This window comes from Mytilus californianus, unplaced genomic scaffold (assembly GCF_021869535.1).
Source record: "Mytilus californianus isolate M0D057914Y unplaced genomic scaffold, xbMytCali1.0.p SCAF_4, whole genome shotgun sequence".
Lineage (NCBI taxonomy): Eukaryota > Metazoa > Mollusca > Bivalvia > Mytilida > Mytilidae > Mytilus > Mytilus californianus.
The window spans coordinates 78,309,416-78,334,864 of NW_026262690.1; the positions used below are offsets into that span (position 1 = coordinate 78,309,416).

General features: G+C 31.5%; 1 protein-coding gene across 1 annotated transcript in view; it reads right to left on the reverse strand.

Annotated features, from left to right (window-relative positions):
- Window positions 1-18,123: 18,123 nt before the first annotated feature.
- LOC127738564 (E3 ubiquitin-protein ligase TRIM9-like) overlaps window positions 18,124-25,449 on the reverse strand; it is a 62,728-nt gene continuing 55,402 nt past the window's right edge. The window contains exon 8 of the mRNA XM_052249853.1: window positions 18,124-21,368. Within this exon, the coding sequence (XP_052105813.1) occupies window positions 21,070-21,368 (299 nt within the window). The 3' untranslated portion in view covers window positions 18,124-21,069. The remainder of the gene's footprint in view (window positions 21,369-25,449) is intronic.

The following is a 25,449-nucleotide window of genomic DNA, read 5'->3' on the forward strand; positions in this document are numbered from 1 at the left end:
TTGAGGATACTTTGTGTTGGTGATATATTTTTGATATTCGTTGTTAGATTATTGTCCCGTTGTTTTTCTCACTGAGCACTTTTAAAAGTATGACATATTCATGTAGACACCTTTGTATTGGTAATGACCGTAAATAATATCCTATATTTGTATAATTCCCGCAAAGTCAAACAGATCCCATTAGCAAGTTGTCTCCGTTCATACAAAATGAAAAAAAGTGATAAACAATAGTTTACATCAAACATAGAGATTTGCACCGCATGCAACATTCAAATGTACTAAAAATCAAGTATGAAAGATAACGTATAAAAGTAAATTATCAAAGGTTATTTACTTTTTCATTCAAAGAGCGAGTAGTGAATGTATTCAGAGGTAGATTACCGCTATCAAAAAAGCACGGTATCCACTTCATTTGAACTCTACTGGATAGTTGTCTCATTGGCAATCATAACAAATCTCCATTTTTCTATTTTTATATGAATACACTATCAACAGACAACATAGAGAACACATCGCACGAATCGTTTTTCGGGGATTTACCTTCAGAGAGAGCAACTAAAAAATTGACTGCCGATGATATTTAGATACATTTTGAGCTATAAAGTACTCAATAAGTACGAGTATTTTTTGACGGTATTCCGTGTTCAGTGCTGTGGTATTTTACAGCCATTTTGTCATCTGAAAACTCACAAAAATGCTTCACCGACTGATAGACAGGCAGGCAGATATTGGTATTTAACTTTTCTTTAGATAGGTAAAAACTATTTGAGTTAAAAACCATAGTTATATACAAAAATTCGAAGATTTCTATGAGAACAACTGTTACTTCTGTAGGCTGTCCTGCAATGTTAGAAGAGCTGTTGGCGTATATTTGGTTATCTTGTATATAGAATCAACACAGAAACTATGAAAAGCGAGTTCAACATTGAATACACTACATTAGTATTGATTTCTGCATATTGAAGTTCAAGACATATGAAAAGAAGCTGGCATTATCCTTTAACTTTCCGCTATATAGATGATGTCCTTTCACTGATGAACGACTATGTTAAAACTGCATCTATCCAATTGAACTTAAACTAAGCTACAGTTAAGTATGCCTTGCATCTTGATTTGCATTAAGAAATTGACAATTGACAATGAGTGTCGATTGAGAATTAAACTTTACGACAAAAAACGATTTCAATTTCCCTATTGTTAGCTTACCATTTCTGTGTAGCAACATTCCAGCAGCGCCTGCATATGGAAAATGTATTTGATTTGGTTCGATATTCCAGGGCTTGCGTCTTACTATGATTTCCTTAATGGAGGATTTCTGCTTACAAGGAAGCTAATGTACCAAAGTTTCCAAGTGCCATGGTTGAAGTCATTCATTCGAAAGTTTCACGGCCGGACGCAATCATGATTTGGTTGACTGATATAGGTTACAAGATGACTATAGATATGTCCTATTTATCGATTCCCCTTTCTCGTATCTTTTCTCTCTTTTTCTTGTCTGCCGAATTTTTTAGATCTTTCTCCTATATCTAATTCATTGCTTTGAATCTGAAATGTGCAATAATATATATAGCATCTTTCCGGCTTGTCATAAAAAATTTATTTAATGCATCACTTTGTTTTATTGGGTAATCTCAATTTTCAAAAACAGTTTCACTTTTCGAACCTTTTATACCGTAAACCATTTATCAGATACATCTTTCTATTTAAACCTCCATATATTAAACCAAAGATACGTTGATATAACATTTATATAATATAATATGAGATATTTCCTAATCAAGCAAGATATTACTCAGATAGCTGATACACAAATCATATCTTAAAATTAATGGTCGGATGAAGTGCATGTTTTCAAGCTAAAATTGTAAAAGCTCATTTGTTTTTACTTAATAGATGGTTTTCAAGAAGAACATATCAATTATTTGTTTTTGTACATGCTGATATGTTTTCCTTAGGGATTTATTTCAGTATACCAATTTATAATAACATATAGCATGCAAATCCGTTGAATGCAATCTTTGATATATTTTTACAGAAAGACAAAGTATTATTTGAAAAATTCAAATTGTGTTATTCCGCTGCAGTTTAGACAGTTAAATAAATCATTTCATAGGTTTTAGTTTAATGAAAATAATACAAACGCCTACAACACTTCGTATTATTTTCAGTTTTGAAAAATGTAATAAAGAAAGTAAATGTATAAACAACAATTCAGTCTAATGGGTATATCATACAGAGGGGTATTCTTAATTGTAGTTTCTTTAAGACACTCTTTACATCAACGCAGTGTAGATTAACAAACCAGACTGTTTAATTGTTTAACAAAACTTAGCCAATAGGTTGGGTAACGATTTACAAGAAATAAACTAGCTTGTTCTAGTAACTGCCCACATAAAATATAATTTAATTATATCTATTTGTGGTATGTTTTCGGTATCATCGATATAATTAGATCAGAAATGTGCAATCTTAAATATTTTAATTTCTTTTGACGAGTCGCGGTAGCATGCATGGGAAATGTACATGCTTGTTGATCCCTTGTAAAACAGACTGTTTGAATGATAGAAATAAAATAGTCACTATTCTTCAAAGTCTGAGTGCAATGTACTATTTCTTTATTATAATTCAGGATACTTACAATTAAATTGAAATTCTGTTATAAATATATAAGATATCGCAGCTTATACAAGACAACAAGTTTGTAGTTGCCCGTTGCTTTCTACAACGCATCAAATGTCTTAAAACTTAATTACTGAATCATGTTTTTGTAAGAAAGCGTCTCTTCTTGTTATTTAAACAGTTTATTTGTATAAAATAGTATTTTCCTTCTCAAAAGATTATTGATGGTTCAATCTAAATGCCAAAAAACAACGGTTTACGTGTTTATTACACGTTCTTTCTATAACAATCTACTAGTATATCTATATCAAAAAGAGTTTATACAGTGATCATTTCTTATTTATAGAATATTAAATATTAAATTTTCGCGTCTTTGTCAGATTTCCCACGTTTGCATAAATCTTTAATGGGACGAAAGCTGGTATTGGATAACAGCCTCATTCTTGGTGTTTTTCTAAAGACTGTCAATATTTACGTTCCTTTGTAAGAACTTTATAACAAGATTTCAGTATTGTGTTTAAGACTTCTGTCATTATGTGATCATAAAGACCATGGCTAAACCTGTCATTTTCATTGGGTATTGTTGTTAATGAGAATAATTTTGTAATATAGTGATATATTGGTTAAACTTCAAGTAAACTCCGTCCTTTTTTATATCAACGTCTGATAAGTAACTAATTACTTATTGTCAAAGTGTGGAATTATAAGTATCTGGACAGTCGAATCATTGAAATTTACAACATATTCTGAATAAATCTATCAGATTAAGCCTTGAAGTTAATTACCATATTCAAGTTGAAAAAATGTCGTATATCAACATAAGGGAATATCACGAGGTTGAAAAAATGTCGCTTTTAAAAATTAACTTAGTTAAGACAGAATATAATGTCTCCCGTCGTTTTTATAAATGGTTAAAAATATTTGGGACTAACAAGGAGATGGTCAGGTTCCACTGCAAAAAAAAATGAATTCAGATAGTAATTTGAAACGTAAATGTCATTCTGATAATTAATTGATTACACAAAAAGTTAAAATGAAGAAATGAATAATCATGCAAAAAGAAAGAAAAAAAATTACTTTCGTTCCAATATGTACGGTTACCATTTCACTAATTATACAAGTGAACTGCTTTTTTTTTGTCGAGCCTGCGACTTTTGTCGCAGAAAGCTCGACATAGGGATAGTGATCCGGCGGCTTCTTAAAAGCTTAATATTTCAGAAGGTAAAAGACCTGGATGCTTCATACTTTGTATATAGATGCCTTATATTATGAAGTTTCCGTCTGTCATATGTCCATTGTCCTTGGTCTCATTTTCATGGTTCAGTGACTACTTGAAAAAAATAAAAAAAATTGTAATGTTAATTTCTCTCTTATTATGAGTAATAGGATAAATATATTTGGTATGTGCGTACCTTGCACGGTCCTCATGCCTGTCAGACAGTTTTCACTTGACCTCGACCTCATTTCATGGATCAGTGAACAAGGTTAAGTTTTCGTGGTCAAGTCCATATCTCAGATACTATAAGCAATAGGTCTACTATATTTGGTGTATGTAATGATTGTTAGATGTACATGTCCAACTAGCAGATGTCACGTGACATTGACCTCATTTTCATGGTTCAGTGGTTAGAGTTTAGTTTTGGTGAATGAGTAAAACTCCTGCACTGTCGCGGCCAAAAAAATGAATCTTTTGTTATGCTCCCGGACGGGCTAAGAATTCTAACCCAGATGGTAAAGTGTTTCAAAGATTCTCTATGAAAAGTAAGTGGGTGATATTCATGGAGGGAGTGTGTAATTGAGCGTGTGTGTTAATGATGGGAGAATGGGCGTTTGAAACAGCGAAAAAAGGTTGGACAATGAGTGAGTGCGACAATAAGTCAGCAAGTAAGAGAGAGAGAGAGAGAGAGAGCAAGACGTGTGAGAGAGAGATAAAGAGATATGAGTATGTGAGTGAGAGGGAGAGGGAGAGAAAAATCTGAATGAGAGAGAGAAAGAGATGTGTGAATGGGGGAAAGAAAGGTATGGGTGAGTGAATGAGAGAAAGAGAGGGAAAGTTAGTGGGAAGTCTGAATGAGAGAGAGAAAGAGGTGTGTGAATGAGGGAAAGAAAGGTAGGTGTGAGTAAATGAGAGAAAGAGAGGGAGATCGAGATAGTGAGAAGTCTGATTGAGAGAGAGAAAGATATGTGTGAATGAGGGAGAGAAAGGTAGTTGTGAGTGAATGAGAGAAAGAGATGGAGAAAGAGGGGAAAGAGAGACGTGAGTGAGTTAGGGAGTGGTATAGACGTGAGGGGTGTGCGAGAGAGAGACAGTGGTTTTAGGGTCCTCAATGCTCTTTAACTCTATTTGGCCTTTTTTACTTTTTTGATTCGAGCGTCACTAATGAGTCTTTTGTAGATGGAACGCGCACCTGGCGTATAAAATTTCAATCCTGGTATTTACGATGAGTGTATTTAGTAAGAATGAGTGAAAGACAGTGATGTGAGAGAGATGTTGGTAAGTGAAAAAGAAAATGAACATACTTTTTTACTAGCTATAAAACCAGGTTTAATCCATCATTTTCTACATAAGGAAATGCCTGTACCAAGTCAGGAATATGACAGTTGTTTTCCATTCGTTTGATGTGTTTGAGCTTTTGATTTTGCCATTTGATAAGGGACTTTTCGTTTTGAATTTTCCTTGAAGTTCGGTATTTTTGTTATTTTACTTTTTGTTGCATGGGAGTGCATTCGAGTAAAATAGTATGCATATGATAGTGTTAACCAAAACAGGTGTTGTATGTGCAAAAATGTGTAACCTCCGTCATTTTAAATATATACATGTTTAATCTTAAATGCTTTTTTTATAATTTCATATTGATGTACCGTTTGGCGACCTCTCCTTTTTAAGCCACTCGTTATGTGATATGTATATGTATTTAATTTGTTTTAAAACTAATAGCATGCATGGCTTTGCAGTAAGTACTGATTCCACTTCCTACAAAACAGCATAATCCTGAAATCGATGAATAAGAATAAGAACATCTGTTATTATTGCTTTTGTATTTTATTGGTACATTTTCGTAGTTTAGTTTCAATAGTATCAATTATTGGTAAAAGTACATTATACAAGTTCATATTTTTAAAATTGCATGTATCATTTACTGGTGAATTATCACGCCGATAATCAGCAACGAAATAGATATACTATTCAGCTTAATGGAATCGTTTTATACATAATAAATATCCATGTCAACCATATACTAGTAAAGTACTTAGCTCTTGTGTCTTCATAAAAACATAACACTTCAGTTTAATTTTAGTTTAGCCTATCAATGGTTCTAGGAGCAGAACAGCATGTAGGTTTTTAACAAAAAAAATATTCGATAGAAAAAAAAAGCGAAAGGACTATAAATTCCGCAACAAAGCTATGTAAGAGGGTGTTTATTCTTTATTTCCCAAATGCATTACTTAATTTTGATATACAATTTCCGGTACAAGAAACCGCCTATATGCAACCATGAGAATCCAACAAACAAAACAGCTGGGAAGACTAAAACAAATGCACTGCAAGAGAGAGTTTATTATTAATTTCAAAATTAGTTCCTTAATTCAAATATGACTGACAAAAAGTAGTATAATCAGTTTACAAATAGGTGTCGATTGAAATGCAGTCCATTAGCAAATGCAGATTAAATAACATTCCAGAACATGAGATTGGTGGAAACGTCAATCCACCAGAGGACGTGGATTAAATAATATTCTTCCAACATAATTATGTCGATGATATACAACATTACAGCATCAAACGTTGATAAAATAACATTCCAGCAACATAGGTCAATTTAATATTATTCTACAGCAAACGTGTATTTAGTGAAATTCAATCAACAGAGGTCGGATGAATGTAACAGTCTACCATGATACGTGTATTGACTAACAGTCATCTGCAGAAATTTTAAAGCATATTCAGAGTATGGAAATTGAAGTTGATGATTAGACACTTTCTCATTCAACAAACCGGAAAAAAGTTTCATCCGCATGAACCCCGTTTGGTTTTTGAATTTGGAGTCTTTTAACTATTTCTGGCTTTCTTTTGTTTTTCTTTTTAACTTTAGTGTGTACAGAAATGTTGTTTACAGAACAAGGTGCCATACGTGGAATAATTAGTTTCATCTCGATTGTATTTTTGAATACTAATTAAAACTATGATAGATACAATTATCATAGAATGGAATTATTTCTGTGATCATTGCTTTCGTGTTTTATTGATACATTTTTGTAGTTGGGTTTCAAAAAATCATACATCAATTATCTAATAGTATATTATACAACAAACTAATATTCAATTGCATATATCATTTATAAATAAATAATCATAACTCATGTAAATGTCTATATTAGTAATGAAATAGATCTGTTGATCAGCTTAATGGAATTGTTTGTACAACATTAAATATCCGAAGTGACAACCATATAAGTGTCTCAGATCTTGTGTCTCCATCAAAACATCACACCATTCAGTGGGTTGTTCATGGAGCCGAACAATATGGAAACCTTATAAAAATCGAAAAGTGAAACAACTGATGAAAACACTACAAAAATGAAATACAAAAGGTGGTTAATCTTTAGTTTAAAAAAACTTGCTTTTTTCAAATATAATAAACAGTAGGAGAATAATTTCATAAACGTGGGTTGATTAAATAGCAGTCAACCAGCAAACGTGAATATAATATCATTCTAATGAAATAACATTCAACCATACGTATATGGACAGGAAAAAAAAACAAGCGAAAGGACTATAAATTTAGCAAAATAGTTATGCGAGAGGGGGTTAATTCTTTAATTCCAAACTCATTACTAAATTTTGATATAACATCCGGTAAAAGAAATTATTTACACGCAGAGGTCGATTGAATGACATGCCACCAACAGACGTCGACTGGAAAACATCCCACCAAAAGAAATGGATTTAATTGATATCAATCCAACCAGCAGGAGTGGATATAACATATTCCATTAGCAGAAGTGAATTAATTTACTTGGCCCCAACAGAGTTCAACATAGTAGCAGTTCACCAGCAAAACTGAAAAGACATACTAAATTCAACTGAAGATTTGACAGAATATTCAAAAACTACGAAATCGAAAAAAGTTACAGACACGGATGCTGCATGTTCAATCATTCGTTCTACACATTAATCTTGAATAATGTGTTGAATCTTGGAAGTTTTATATTAATATAATTTCGCTTAAAAATTATTGTTTGATGAAGTGTTTGGTGACCTCTGCATCGCTAAGCCAATCCTTACGTTACCATTACAAATTCAATTTGTTGTATATAGCTAAAATCATTAATGTGAACATTATAAAAATGTGGAACTGAGGTATGATTGTCAGTGAGACAACCATTCACCAAAGTTCAAATGAAGTGGATGTAAACAATTATAGGCAACTATACAACCTTCAACAATGAGGAAACCCCATACCGTATAGTCAGCTATAAAAGACCCCGACATCAAAAATATGAAACAATTCATTTAGAAAACTAACGGCCAAATTTATAACAAAACAATTCCTATTCAAGCAAAACAATATGCTTTCAAAAGAAACAGTAAGTTATTGGAGAACTTTCATACTTTATTGATACATTTTGAACTTAGGGTTCAAAAAATATATCAATTACTAGAATTTGAAACAGTACATTATACAAGTTTACATTCTATTGCATGTATCATTAACTGGTGAATGATCATAAGTCATAAAATTGAGAATGGAAATGGGGAATGTGTCAAAGAGACAACAACCCGACCATAGAGCAGACAACAGCTGAAGGCCACCAATGGGTCCTCAATGCAGCGAGAAACTCCCGCACCCGGAGGCGTCCTTCATGTCAATATTCATAACAGCAATGAAGTAGATCTATTGTTCCACTTAATTGAATCGTTTTAATACAACAATATATATCCGAAATGACAACCATATAAGTGTCTCAGCTCTTGTATCTTCATTAAAACACCACACTTCAGTCTTGTTAGTGCTTGGTTAATGGAGCCGAACAATATAAGGAGGTCTTAAATAAAGAAAAATAACAGCAGGAAAACAAAATGCTATGCAAGAGGGTGTTTATTCTTTATTTCAATTTTTTTTAAATCCTCGATTTAAATATGATATAGATAACTATTAAGAGAATCTTTGCAAAATATTTTGAAAAATATTCACGATTAGTGAATTGAAGTAGATGATTATAAAGATTCCTATTCAACCACATTACAAATAAGTTTAGTCTCATTGAAATAAGTTGACATCCACGTTTTTTTGATTTTGTATTTATACATTTGTTTATATACAATGTGATAATCTGCATGAACCCCTTTTTAGCAAGTGTTCTAATCATTTTTGGTTTTTTAATGTGTTTACCTTAATTGTGACCAGAGATTTCGTTACAGATACAGATGTCGTATGTGCACTTATTAGTTTTATCTCGAATGCAGTTTTTAAATCCAAATTACTAAAAATAAGTACGCAAGCAATTGACATAGAATTATTTCTGTGATTATTGCTTTTGTACTTTACTGGTACATTCTTGTAGTTTGGCTTAAAAACAACAATCAGCTATTTATAATAGTGCATTATACAACAAGTTTATATCAAATTGCATGTATCATTTCCTGGTAAACACTCATAAGTCACGTTAATATTCATAAAAGCAATGAAAAAGATCCGCTTAATGGAATCGTTGATGGTTTTACACAGTAATAAATATCCAAAGAAACAACTGTATATATGTATTTCTGTTAAAGCACCACACATTAGTTGAATTTAGGAGATTAAAACAGGTCGAGTATGATCAAAAAAGATATTTGGATATTCGATAATGAAGGAAGTACCCAACGAAAAACAAAAACAGCAAAAAAACAAGATATACGATTTTTAACAATAAAAAAGTGTCTGTGCGATATATCAACTTCTTAAGCGCCCCTTGTGTTCTGCCACTGATCAAAATTAAAAGGGGGTTAAAGAGGACAGAGTACTCAAACACTAGTTTAATCCCGCAACATGTTCATCCAAAATCAGGAATCTCGTCAGTGGTTTCCCGACTAGTTGTTTATTATTGTGATTAAGTTTCATTTCGTAGTCCTATTCCATGCACAACAGAGGGACTGGATGGGGTCCTTCTTTTCTGTATTCTTAGATTTGTAAGGTCATTATTTTCTCTATTTTTTATATATTAGTGCCCCATTATTCTCTATTCTTTATTTTTGGGCCCTTTTTTCTCTAATTCTTTTTTATTGGCCCTTTATTCTGTATTCTGTAAACCCTATTCAGAACCTCATATAACACTTGAATGTGGAATCAGAAGGTCTGTTTGTGACCAGAAGTTTGGAACGCCAATATTATAAAATATTTCAGAGCATAAAAGCCAAAATTTCTAGAATAGATCATAAAAACCGCCCGACTTCAACTGAGAGGGGTGCAATATTCGTTTAAACACAAATTCATGATCTCAATAATGTTATGACAAATTTTATCTTGTGACAAAACAACTCAAATTCTAACAAGAAGACTGACATACAAGAAAATGCTATGATCAATATACAGTACTATTGACTAACAAAACCATCAATTTGACGGATGTGGTAAAATAAACAACGGTTACCAATTATACATTGCGTCCGGTTTCTCGTCAACGCGTTCTTTTGTTACTACAAATTCAACGCGAAGTCTTTCAAGAATAAACAAGAGACTTAATTTTCACCTTAAGCTATATTGGTTTTGACCTTTCATCTGTAATCCATGCTCACATTATTTTTTAGACAGCATCTATCCAGTTTCCCCAATATTAACGAAGTCATTTTGATTATCATAACCTAAATCTGTAACCAAATCTTTAAAGTGGTCAATATTATTTACTCTGTTACAAGTGCTACTTTACAGGTATGACAACTGTATTACCGGTAGGTAAAACTGATCAAGCGTACCTCAGATAAAACACGATTCCAGCTGTTGACGCAAGAAATTATGTTTTCAACAAATCACACTCTAAAAAGGCTTGATACTACCAATTTGAATATAATTTATCACTTGCAAGAAACTTGGTAAAGATATGGATGGCGTATAGTTGGTTTTTCTTCTTCTTACTATTAGCTTCCTTACTATTAGCTTCAGCTACAATTGTCAGTGTCAAGTTGATTTTCGGACAAAATGCACTTTCCTTTTGAAAATTATTTATTTTGCATTCTTTAAAATCCGCGACATCAGGACAGAAATTTTAACCGCTTTGCAGACATAGTATACACTGTTCTTTTTAACTGGATAGGTTATTATTGCTTCTTAGTATTTCAAACTTCCATCATAGTGTAAATATCGTTTAAATTTGTCTTGTTGTTGATTATGTGGTATGGTTAATGTGTTCCTATGTTAGCTAATTATGTGGTACTGTTGATGTGTTATACTGTTGACTAGGTTTTGTAGCACTATTAATGTGTTCTTTTGTTGCCTTGGTTTTGTAGTATAGTTGATGTGTTCTGATGTTGGCTAGATTTTTTGTTCCTAGTATAGTTGATGTGTTCTGATGTTGGCTAGATTTTTTGTTCCTAGTATGGTAGATGTGTTCCTATATGGTTACGTAATGCGGTATGGTTGATGTGTTCTTATATGGCTACTTAATGCGGTATGGTTGATGTGTTCCGGTTTGCTACATTATATGGTATAGTTGATGTGTTCCTATGTCAATTAGATCATGTGGTACGGTTGCTGTCTTGTTATGTTGACTAGGATGCGTGGTATGGTTGATGTGTTCCTATGTTGGCCTGAGTATGTGTCATAGCTGATTTGATCGTATGTCGGCTAGAATATATGTGAAATGGTTGATGTGTTCCTATGTCGACTAGAATATGTGATATGGTTGATGTGTTCCTATGTCGGCTAGATTGTGCGATATGGTTGATATGTTCCTATGTCGGCTAGGTTATGCGATATAGTTGATATTTCCCTATGATGGCTAGAGATTTTGTGTGATTGATGAGATCCTATTTCCGCTAGAATATGTTGTTTGGTAATGTCATCCTATGTCGGCTCGATTATGTGGTGTGTTTTATACGTTTCTATATCTACTATGATATGCGGTATGGCTGATGTGTTTCTATGGAGGTTTGTTTATGTTGTATGGTTGGTGTGTTCCTATTCCGCTAGAATATGTGTGGAGTAGTTGATGGATTATGTAGCCTAGGTGTTGGGTTGGTTGATGTTTTCTATTTTGGCTAGGTTGTTCGGTATGGTTGATATTTTCCTATGATGGCTTGAATTTTTGTATGATTGATGTCCGCTAGAATATGTTGTATGGTTAATGTGATCCTATGTGGCGTGATTGATATTTTCCTTAGTCTACTGTAATATGCGATATGGCTAATGGGTTCCTATGGAGGATTGCTTGTATTGTATGGTTGATTTGCTCCTATTTTGGCTAAAATATGTGGTATGGTTGATGTGTTCTCATGTTGGTTAGGTGTTATGGTATGATTGATGTGTTCCTATGTTGGCTAAGTTATTGGTGATGGTCGATTTGCTCCTATTTTGGCTAGAATATGTTGTGGTATGACTGACGTATTCCTATGTTGGCTAAGTTATTGTTGATGGTTGATTTGCTCCTATTTTGGCTTGAATATGTGGTATGATTGGTGTATTCTCATGTTGTCTAGGTGTTGTGGTATGATTGATACATGTATTTTCCTATGTTGGCTAGAATAATTGTTATGGATGATATGTTCCTGTGTCGTCTAGAATATGGAGTAAGGTTGAGATGTTCCTATATCGGCTAGATATATGTGGTATTAATGATATATTCCTGTATAGACTAGAATGTGTGATATGGTTGATGTTTTTGGTTCACATTATCAATATCTATTATTTTACGGTGCTTTTTGGTCATATAGCTCTTCAACAGTTTCGGTTCTTATACATCCTTGGCTTTCAAATATTCTGCTATCAGCGTTCCTGATGAAGGTATATCCAGAAAAGCGCTTCAAACGCAATGTTTTCGTTTTTTATAGCATGCATGTACGATTACCAATGAAACACCACTCCACTGAAATAATACAACATGTACTAATGGATTATGAGAGAATAACAGCTTATAGATAGATGACTTGCGTTTGACCTAGTATGTTTTTATTTTCGGAATATCTATGGTTTCTTTATATATTATGTCTATAATAAAACTTTAAATCAAGTGGTTTAATGGAACCATAAGAGCAGCGACACTTATGTGTTTGTTCACAATTAAAAAAAAATCATTACTTTGAAGATTCTTTTAAGTTATTTTGCTGATATGGTTTAGTAATAATCAGCACAGAGTATTAGAGTACTGAAAAGCAATAACGTGCACAATGACATGTAGTAAGTGCATTCCTAAAATTAATATATATTCTGGAAATTAACTTATAAATCAAGGGTATCCTTTTTTACATAAGATAAATACAGAATCTATTTAAATGATTTAAAGAAGATGTGAGTAAACGGAAATGATACAGTAAACCAACATCACACGACAACTAAAATAGCCATCTTGAGGTCACCAAGTACGAACAAGCGTATGCATGGCCTAAAGCTTTAATCTCCACTAGTGTATATACAAACTGGAAATAAAATCAACAGATGCAGCCAAATATCTGACAAAAAAAACAAGTGAGGATAAAAAATATGCCTATCGTAGGCGGGGCATAAACAATTTGAATAGATAGAAAATACCAATGTATAAGTATACAGAATAAATGTTTTGAGCTATGAAGTCACTGTGTTGTGCGAAACCATACTATTTTGAACCTATTCGGAAATACACACATCCTAATAAAAGACACTTAAAACAGTGAGGTTATAGAAAATAGGCAAAGTTTGGCTATATCGGCATCGCAAGTCAAAATACTTTTTTTATTTATGTCGAAAATCACACCATTTTCCACAGTATTTTTACAGTAATAGCTTTTAAGCACCAACGTTATAACTGGTGTAAAATATCTTTATGTATATATATGGTACTAATAAGCAAATTAATTTTAATCCTTCAAATTGCGAGCCGTACAGGTTTTACAACAATAAAAGAACTCTTGGTTTTGAACATAAATTCCCTCCTCCGGATGCGGAATTTTCTCGCTGTGTTGAAGACCCATTGGTGACCTGGGTCTGTTTTCTGCTCTTTGGTCGGGTTATTGTTGTTTATCAGTGGACACATTCCCCGTTTCCATTCTCAATTTTATTAACAACGATTCTAAATTACATTACAAAGAATACTGGTGGCATAGACCGTACTTTTTAATCGTGTATGTATTTTCTTTGCATTTTACTATAATACCATTCAGCAAAAAATTAAGCAAATGTTAAACCAACATGTCAGGATACTTCGGAAAAGGAAATGTGGACCAATTAGCACTAATGACCTAAACATGACTCCAATCTCCAGAAACCTTTATTGAGACAATAACAGTCAATGTCCCGATTCGTCAACCATTTAATAAAACATGTTCTTAATGAGAAATCCGTTTGTATCAGAAGTCAGGTTTTTTATGTTACAAATTACTTTTTTTATTATGGTCAGAGTTTTTTTTATGATATTCTTATGTTCGACTTGACATGTCAAATTGTAATTTGGCACTAAAATAATTTTTTTAATTTTGTTGAGAGTTATGTATAATGATTTTTTATAGTGTGCTATTCTGAATAGTCTATTAATTATGAAGGTTTTTCTTCATTTTTTTAAAGAAATAATGACAAGAATTAATACGAAGCTTGTGTAAAAACTGCATAGGACTGATATACTGACTTTCCGTTTTTTTCAAATACGATGTATTATAAGAAACCAATTTGCATGTATAAAATGTTAAGTTAATAATTCAATTGAAAAAAATATCGTCCCAGATCTATGACAAGGTTTTTCTTTTAGAATGTACAACATGACAACGACAACGATTATGAGTTCAAAAGAAAAGATGCAGAAGAAATAATTGTTTTCATGCACCGACACCAGTCCTTTTATTTTACTATTTTGTTCCAAAACGTAATGTTTTTTTTTGTTGTTTCTGAATGTTTAAATTTATTTGTTTATCAGTACAAGGTAAATATAAATGCATTTAAGAAGAAGAATCACTATGGGAAAAAAAACCGCAACAAAACAAAGTCATACCGAAACTGCAGATTTTATGCACGATCAAGATATTTTGTGCATTATCCTTACCTAGATAGTTTGTGCATTACCCTGATCTAAATATGTTGTGAATTTCCTGATCTAGAAAGTTTGTGCATTATCCTAATCTGGATAGTTTGTGTGCATGGTCCTGGTCTAGATATTTTGTGCAGTATCCCGATCTGAATATTGTTTGCATTAACCTGATCTAGATAGTTTGTGCATTATCCTGATCTGGATATTTTGTGCATTATCCCGATCTAAATATTTTGTGCATTATCCCGATCTAAATATTTTGTGCATTATTCTGGTCTAGATTTTTTGTACATTATCATATACTGAATAGTTTATGCAATATGTTGTGCATTATCCTTATTTAGATACTTTGTGTATTATCCTGGTATCTATATTTTGTGCATTATCCTGTACTGGATATTTTGTGAATTACCCTGATCAAAATATTTTGTGCATTATCTTATTCTGGATAGTTGGTGCAATATTTTGATCTAGATATTTTGTGCATTATCGTGATCTAGATATTATGTGCATTATCGTGATCTAGATATTATGTGCATTATCATGATCTAGATATTATGTGCATTATCCCGATCTTAAAATTGTTTGCATTATCCTGATAAAGACATTTTTGCACTATCTTGGTCAAGATATTTTGTACATTTTTCTGTACTGGATAGTTTATGCAATATTAAGTGCATGATCCTTATTTAGATACTTTGTGCATTATCCTGGTCTAGACATTTTGTGCATTATCCTGTTCAAGATAGTTTGTGCATTATTCTGAACTAGATATTTTGTGAATTATCCCGATCTAAATATTTTGTGAATTATCCTGATCTAGAAAGTTTGTGCATTACCTTGATCTAGATATTTTGTGCATTATCTTGTTTTGGATAGTTGGTGTATCATTTTGATCTAGATATTTTGTGCATTATCCTGTTATGGATAGTTACTGCAATATATTGATCCAGATATTTTATGCATTATACTGATCTAAATATTTTGTGTATTATCCTGATCTAAATATTTAATTGTTAGCACTATCCTGATCTAGATATTGTGTGCATTACCTTGATCTAGATATAAGAAGATCTACATATTTTGTGTATTATCCTATTCTGGAAAGTTTGTGCTATATCCTGATCTAGATATTGTGTGCATTACCCTGATCTAGATATTGTGTGCATTATCCTGTTCTGGATAGTTTGTGCTAAATCCTGATCTAGATATTTTGTGCATTACCCTGATCTAGATATTTTGTGCATTATCCTGTATTGGATAGTTCGTGCAATATTTTGATCTAGATAGTTTGTGCATTATCCTGGTCTAGATATTTTGTGCATTATCCTGTACTGGATAGTTTGTATATTATCCTAATCTAAATATTTGTGCATTATTCTAATCTAAATATTTTGTGAATTATCCTGATTTAAACATTTTGTGAATAATCCTGATCTAGAGAGGTTGTGTAGTATTTTGATCTAGATATTTTACAAAAACAGAGCACCAGTTATATATGCTGAAGTATTGTTCCTCTACAGGGAGTTAAAGATGCAAAAAGGATAATGATACATCCCATAGAATACAATCACATCCCATCTTTTATGGCTATATTTTATACAAAGCACAAAAATGTTGTCATTCATCTAAAAAGCTAACCAAACATTTAGACAGACTTATTCACAGGGGATATCGTTACAATACTGTTGTAAAGTCATTAAAGATGGCATTTCCTTTTAACTAATATTTATTCACTCATAGGGTCCTTGCATCAGAAATAAACACATTTATTCTAAAACCAGTTCTTGGCATGATACAGGTTATGTTCTTCTCATGTAATTTATGATGACATGATACTAAACCCTAACGGGAAGGATTGTGGTTGATTTTCATATGATGAAGACATAATCTTCGATCAGTTTAATTGTGGTCTGGAGCTGGCATGTCAGCAATTGCTAGTGGTTCTTTGTTAATTTATGTTGATCATTGCTTAGTTTCTTCTGTTACCTGTTTTAACATCAGACTCTGACTTCTTCTAAACTGAGTTTTACTGTGTGTATTGCTGTGTGTCTGTTTATCACACATTGGCTAGAGGTATAGGGGAGGGTTAAGAGGTCATAAAACATGTTTAACCCAGCCGCATTTTTGCGCCTCTCCCAGGTCCGGAACCTTTAGCCTTTGTTAGTGTTGTGTTGTTTTTTTTAAGTTTTGGTTTATGTATGTTTTGGAGTTAAGTATGGCGTTTATTTCGCTGAACTAGTATACATTATTGTTTAGGGGCCAGCTGAAGCCCACCTCCGGATGCTGGATTTTCTTGCTGCGTTAAAGACCTCTTTAAAACAGTCCTGGTTTCTATTCCCTATTCTATAACATATGTACTCTCAATCAACAGAATGACGAACCTTATTGCATTCCTGAGAACATGAACTTGCATTTGTAACTAGAATCTTTCAAAAGAACATGACATGGCCCTGGCTACCATAATCTTTCCAGAGAAGGTGACATGAGGCTGGCTACCATAATCTTTTTATAACACAACACTACTGAAAATTCAGAAATTGTTGTGAGGTTTTTATCAATGGGAAATAATGTGACTGGGTGAGTATCGCAATAACAACTCCCATTTTGATACCTGATACATATATCTATATTCAGATTTTCCTGAAATCACAGTAAATAATCTCGCATTTTTGTCCATACTTCAAAAATCCTAATAATTTCTGAAATTTAAAGTAATTATAAAATCTTTTTAGAGAGGACATGACACTATCTAAAGTGTAAGTCTTATTACTTATTATTTGTTTTACCTTTAAAACCCACCTTTGTCTTAAATCTTTTGTTGATCATTACAGACTTAATTCTATTGTATCAAGGCACTTTTAATAACAACAATGTCCAAAATAGCAATCATACCGACAAAACTAATGACATCCATACTTGAGTATGACAACTCAGTTCATTTGTGCCTATTGACCTAAGTTGTGTGAACTATATTTCAGTGTATGAAGATGTAGTGGTTAACACAGCTACATCAAAGTTTGTGAGGTGATGCCATAAGAAAGAATATATCTTTCCCCCTAAAAAAATAGGGGTTCTAAACCTATATTATTTTCACCTGTATGATACTGGGCTTTCCTTCATGTACATGGGGTTTACAGATTCTTTACAAGGTTCTCCTGTCTCAAACTGATTACCTATACATAACCACCTGTACTATATGTGCATCTTCTATAGTTGGTTCTCAGGCGAAGAATGTTGCAGAATTTACATTTTCTTCAAATCACTTCACCAATTCCAGATAATACTCATCATAAACTTTAATGAAAAAACAAATATCATTTAAAGAAGTTTTATTTCTATAATAAATATTCAATTACAGCATTATACTGTCTCACATGCCATAATTATTCTGTGTTGATATCTGATTCACATGTTATGTATGGATTCCTTAAATAACTGTCAAAACAAACTGTAAAACTAAAAAGCCATTAACAATTTGCTACTTTTCAATTGCTCAATAAAAATACAAATGCTATTCGATTCCTTTGATAGAATCAGAAATGCTGTATTAAGTAGCTACATTACTGGTAAAAATATACAGATATAAGAACTCTAAAGCATTCTCAATACAGTTATAAAGACTGTATCACATTTTATTGCACAATAATTATTAAAAGAAAAGTAAAAAAAGGAGATAAGAGGTAAGTGTCCGTGAGACATCAACCCAACAACATAATTCCACTAAACAAATAAATGTTATCAGGCTAAGATGTATAAAATGCTCACCAACCAACAATGATGGGTTTTACTATTATGAAAGGAGATCTGGGGGTAAATGTCAAGGGGTCAGCAACCAACCAACAGAAAATCATCCAAAATGACATTGAAAGATGTTTTCCCATTTTTTTCTGTGACTTTCTGAAGGAGAACAACAATAACATGCTCTTGACATTAAATTCTTTTTGTGGACATTTTCATGAAATAAAATGCTGATCTTAATAAATGAGTTATAACCATTCATCAGTAATTTATAAATTTTCATTAATAATTTATAAATATTAATTGAAGAATCACATGTATAAATATTCATGAATGAGTTCCCTGAATATTAAATGAAGCTGATTGTCTTCATGGATTTCATTAGTTTAGCTGTTAAATGGTCAGCTGAGATCAGTTCAGGTCTCCGTTCATATCTGTCAGCAAAAAATATGATTTATTTGCATAAATTTATCATAAATATTTCAAAATATGTTACACATTTGATATGGTCTAGGCTTGAGATTTAAATTTTAAAGTGCCTCAAACTCTAGACAACTTTTTCTGGACTTTAAACAAAAGTGATATGTACTCATCATGTATCTTTTCAAATTTGAAATTTCAACAGCAAATTTTTATTATTCACTCGAAAGAGTCTGAATTTAACCATTAAATTGACATGAGTGAAACATTGCCTGGTTAATCTTTCATACGATAGAATTTCTCAGTATTCCACTTTATGTGTCTCTAATTTTAATTCTATTTTTTTGCCCTTAAAATAAGCAATTGTTTTATCATGCTCCTATCCAATTATAACGCCGATATCGAACTTAATTGAAATTCAAAACATGCATTTTATATGAATTCCAGTTTCCTGTACAAATCTCCAGGCTTTCATGTAATTCGAAAGTAATTGTGATTTTTTATAAATCTACATTTAAGTATCAATTATAACTCAGTTTGAAGTTAGTCCATTTCCTTTGATAAAATGTCACGTAATCATGAATAAATCTCTTTTACCCTACAGATGAATGTTCTAACATTAATATATCATTAAAAACAAAATATACATGTAAATCACCCTAGAGATCAATAAAAGATTGTAACAAACAAGGTACTGCATCAGCTGTGTATAAGACAATAAACTGTTGACACAGATATTTCTCGCCTGTCCACAGAAAATTCAGAAAGACTATCTCATGGACAGCAACAATGCAAGTTAATTCAAAGTTTCTGCCGAAAAAGCCACACCTATGTCTCACCTTGTGCGAATTTTGTCGCAGGCGACACAAAAAGTAATAATAAATACATTGCACTGGCAAAATACAGACAACTCACACCATCAAAAGCAATATGTAACACAATCAATGGACTATATCTAGCAGCATGGTGACCAAATCAACTGTAGCACATAAGTATTCATACCAGAACTGTGATTCTGGTAAAAAAAAAAAAACACCTTTTTGTCCTAATATATTATTGTTCAAGGCTTTAACAAAATGTGGGAAAATATATTTATGGGAGATGTTTATCTTCAAAGTCTATATTATGTCCTAAAATATACTTTCTTTTGAACTATTCAATCAAAATTTTTAAGCAAAATAGATCATTGTTCTCAGGATCTGTTTTCTGATCTGTGTTAGGTGTTGGCATTGGAAAATTGTTCTAGGGTGTTCATTTTTCAAAAGTGTTCATCTTTTTTTCTATATTGTACTCCTTTATTGAATTATCAATAGTCTCTTAATTCATTTTGTAAAATCTGGATATATTGTGCTGTCAAATTTAAAATATTTTGAAATTTGTGTTCAGCTCATGAAAAAAACTCTCAACTTCAATTATTTAAAAAATGTGAAAATATGATGACAAAAAAGCTTCATGAAAATTTGAAAAAAATGACATCAAAAAATATTTTTCTCAAAAATTGTTGGCTTCAAATGAAACCATAAAGGAAAATTTTCCAATCTGTATTCACTTATTCTGACTTGAATATCAATTTAAGATTTATAATGTCCAATGACTTGTGACCTAGATATTGAATTTATGATGAAACATTCTAATATGAAGACAGATGCATACCATAAGTTTAACATTTAATTCTAATTAAAAATATTGCAACTGTTAAAAAACAACTAATATGGCACAAAAATGACTGTGATGAATATTTGTATAATTCACAACCTCATAGTTTGTATGAATGATGGTATTATAATACTGAGAGAAAGAAAAACCTTTCTTCAAAAATTAAACAAAATTGTGTCACTATTCTGGTACTTGGGTAATTTCATTTCATATGTATACACCATAAATTTTATGTAACACAGATTTTTTGAATTTCCATAGTTTCAGATGTCATTGACCAGTAAAAACATTTTGGTGTAAGCATTCAAAAATATTTCCCAGAATGCTTTATATTTTTCATTATGAATCTTCGTTATATAAATTATGCTGCCACCATAAGATCATTCTTAAAAGTAAAGTCCTACATAACAACATCACAGACAAAATTATCTCCCTTTTTTAAGTTCATTCATCTTCTGTTTCACATTCAGGTGGTGGGGCTAAACCTGTCCTGAGTGTCACTTGTACATTTCTATTAATACTGACTGCTGGGAAAAATACCCCGCGGAGATCATTGAAAGCAATTGGTCCATGTGGCTGTTCATCCACATAATAACACATAAGTTGTTTTTCTAAGTTCAATAAAACACCAATGACACTTCCTCGTTGAATACCTCCGTCAGTTCGATTCCGATGTTCATCATTATGTAAGAACCAACTTCTACTGTCATCAATATACATACTCCAAGCTTTGTCATCCTTACCTGTAAAATATAAAAATACAATAAAGGTTATTTTTGTAGCCTGCAAATGTATACAACATTGTCTGTTTGGGGGACAACAGTTTAAAGAGTAAGAGTCAAGATTTGTATTCTTCATAAAATTGTGAATTAAAAGTTCAGCAAAACAATCCACATTACCTGAAACACAAATATCTAGAAGCAAAATGGTAGCAGCGAGCAAAGAGCAATACAATACAGCCATAGAAAAAGAAACCATGTTTGTTTTTTAACATCTTATGTATTTGAAGATTTGTTTTCTATAGTTTTCTATAGTTTTTAATAAACTTTTAACAATATCATGAAATTCATTACATGACGTCACAAAGTATATCGGTTTTTAGATTTTCTAAAAATAACCGTGCAATATGCTTTTTTGCTATGCAATATGCTTTTTGCTATCCGCCGTTTTCTGTCTACCTTCGAAAATATAGTTTAACATGTGACTATCCCTGACAAATCAAATTAGTTAAAATATACGAATTAATAATATTATACAATTATAGCCTTTGTATGAGGTCGATACAAGGATATATTGACCTGAAAGAATTATATTGACTGAGCACGAAGTCCGAGGTCAATATACTTCTTTGGGTTGATATATCCTGTATTGACCTCATACATAGGCTATAATTGTTATATTATTAATTTCCGACCATATTTGTATGAAAATCGTCGTTTGATTTTGTTGGAAATTTATAGATATCATATTGTCTCCTAGACAATAACAACATATTAGTTGTAATTTCATTTATTTGCTTTTTAACATCTTATGTATTTGAAGATTTTTTTTCTTCAAATAATCGATCAAAGATATTTTTTAATAAAACTTTTAACAATATCATGAAATTCATTCCATGACGTCACAAAGTATATCGGTTTTTAGATATTCTAAAAATAACCGTGCAATATGCTTTATGCTATGCAATATGCTTTTTGCAATCCGCCGTTTTCTGCCTACCTTCGAAAATATAGTTAAACATGTGACTATCCCTGAACGAATCAAATTAGTTAAAATATACGAATTAATAATATTAGATAGTACTCCATTACTTTTACCTGAATGGACATGGCTTAAACATGTACATTATTTAGCGACATTCTATTTAAGAAAAGGTAAAAAGTGATACTAATACCATTTTCAGTTACCTTATAAATATCACCATCTGAATGTACTTCAAAATGAGCTTAGTGACTGAGATTATCTTTGCTTAAACTGAAGTATTTACCAGTGAATTACATAGCCTTTTCAGCAAAGTCCAGTCAGCTAAAATGTATATAGTAACATAACCAATCTTTTTATGTCTGCAAAATGTTATTATAGATTAACTTAACCTAAAATTTAGATAGTAACATAACCAATCTATTTATGTCTGCAAAATGTCATTATAGATTAACTTAACCTAAAAAAGGTGATTTGGATTATTTTCCTATTCTAATAAAGCCAGTCTGGTTAAATCTATTCAATAATTTCATCAATCTATGTCTGTGAAACTTCTAATTTAGATTACCTTTCGGTAAATAGAAGTGTCTTTATTAGCCATTTTTTAGCCAAGTCAGCTTAAAAGTTAGTAATAAAATGTATCAGCAACTTATATATGTCTGCAAAATGCTGTAAGGATACGCCCACATCTTTATAACTGATACTCAAGGTAGTAATACATAGCAGTCAAAATATAAATTAAACTACGAAAATAAAATAAAATATTCTGATAAACAGATGAAAGAAATAAACAAAGAAATAAATATCTAATTGAATCCAGAACATAATACTCCCATCTGAAATTCATATGTGAACTTTCATTACTAAATTAAACTATGTATTGAAAGTAGCATTAAACTCCAATAAATGAATTACCGGTATCATAAGTCATAATTTGAAAGCATTCCAAAGGTTTAGATTCCACAGAGTAATTGAAAATTTGCTAACTATTAAAATCCAGATTTTTTTTCTGTAAGGAATTATTTCAAGGATCAAACAACAGGGTTTAGATAATTAAAAGATTTCCTAGAATGATTATAAACTTCAAATATAAAGTTGAAATAAAACTGAGCTTTAATTGGTGGAGGAAATGATTATGTTCATTCTAAAAACAGCTTTCACTTCCAGAACGCCTGGGTTAATCCTTACGATTTTAGTGGGGTTTTGGTTACCTAATCTTTCCAATGTTTTATGGACTGCTGTTTGTCTTTTAATGTTTTCTTTATCAGCCATCGTGCTGTTTGTTCTTTTCTAACTTACGATTTTTTTTTTTAAATTTATAACCCTTCCCTTTAGTATTTTAAAATTTTATCTTTCTATTTTTGGTAAAGGTTAAATGCAATACTTTAAAAAAAAAACCTAAATTGCATTGAAAACCTACTGTAATTTTATTATTCCCTTTCCTGACATGAAGTCACAACTGTACTTTTATTACTCTATTGTCTGTCTTGTTGAAATAAAAACAGTCATTGCAAACACCAACAAAAATGTTTTTAGTACTTATCAGAATGATAATATTTGATATTTTAAATACCAGTCATAATTTGAAAGCATTCCAAAGGTTAAGATTCCACAGAGTAATTGAAAATTTGTTAATTAATATCCAGATTTTTTTTCTGTAAGGAATTTTTCAAGGATCAAACAACAGGGTTTAGATAATTAAAAGATTTCCTAGAATGATTATAAACTTCAAATATAAAGTTGAAATAAAACTGAGCTTTAATTGGTGGAGGAAATGATTATGTTCATCCTAAAAACAGCTTTCACTTCCAGAACGCATGGGTTAATCCTTACGATTTTAGTGGGGTTTTGGTTACCTAATCTTTCCTATTCTTTGCAATGTTTTATGGACTGCTGTTTGTCTTTTAATGTTTTCTTTATCAGCCATCGTGTTGTTTGTTCTTTTCTAACTTACAATTATTTTTTTTAAAATTTATAACCCTTCCCTTTAGTATTTTAAAATTTTATCTTTTTTATTTTTGGTAAAGGTTAAATGCAATACTTTAAAGAAAAAAACCTAAATTGCATTGAAAACCTACTGTAATTTTATTATTCCCTTTCCTGACATGAAGTCACAAGTGCACTTTTATTACTCTATTGTCTGTCTTGTTGAAATAAAAACAGTCATTGCAAACACCAACAAAAATGTTTTAAGTACTTATCAGAAAGATAATATTTGATATTTTAAATACCAATAAATTGCTTCAGAGATAAAACAGAAGATAAATTGTCAACATTAACAGATGAGAGAAGTAAACGGAGGAATAAAGTGTGAAATCTAATCTAGAATGTTTAATTCCTATACCAAACCCTTGTATGGACAACATAATCAGTAATTTCATCTTTCTATTTTCTGATGTAAATTCACAACTGTACTTTTATAGCTGGATTTGATTCTTGTTCAAGTATTTGAGGTGCTAATTACTTGCGTAACAACAGTCGTTAGAATTGCGTAACTTTAACGATGTGGTGAAATGTATTTTACATGTTCAACCTCTGTGGTTATTTAAAATCAACGGCAGAAGTCAGCAAAAAGAGTGAATAAAGCAACTATAATACCAACACAAAAAGAAGAAATAAAACAAACCGTGAATGAATCCTTTGAAATGTTCTATTCATTTTATGGTAAAATGAACTCAATGCATTAATCTCTTGACATTAAAGGAAGAATAAAGAAAAATATTTATTCTCAATTTTTGTCCTTAGGATGGTGAACAGATGGGAAAAAGTTATGGTTTGTTTTCTTTTTCTCTTTCAAAACTTGATAGCGATATAATTAAAACAGTAAAGCATCCATGATATATGGTTGAAGAATTTCATATATAATCTATAACTAATAGGGTACTTTAATAAAAATATGGAAATACTGAATTCTATTTGATGTACGATTTGTGCATTTCAAAAAATTCATAAGTTGTTAATGAAACCAAATATTGTACAGTGCACATGAGCAATGGTAGTTCATTAAATCATTTATTTGATGTTAGATATTCATAAAAGATATTACATTCTGTTTATTAAACATAATTCTCTGATGGTTGCGGCTAGTTATCTATTTCTTGCATGAAGAGATATAAAAGTTAT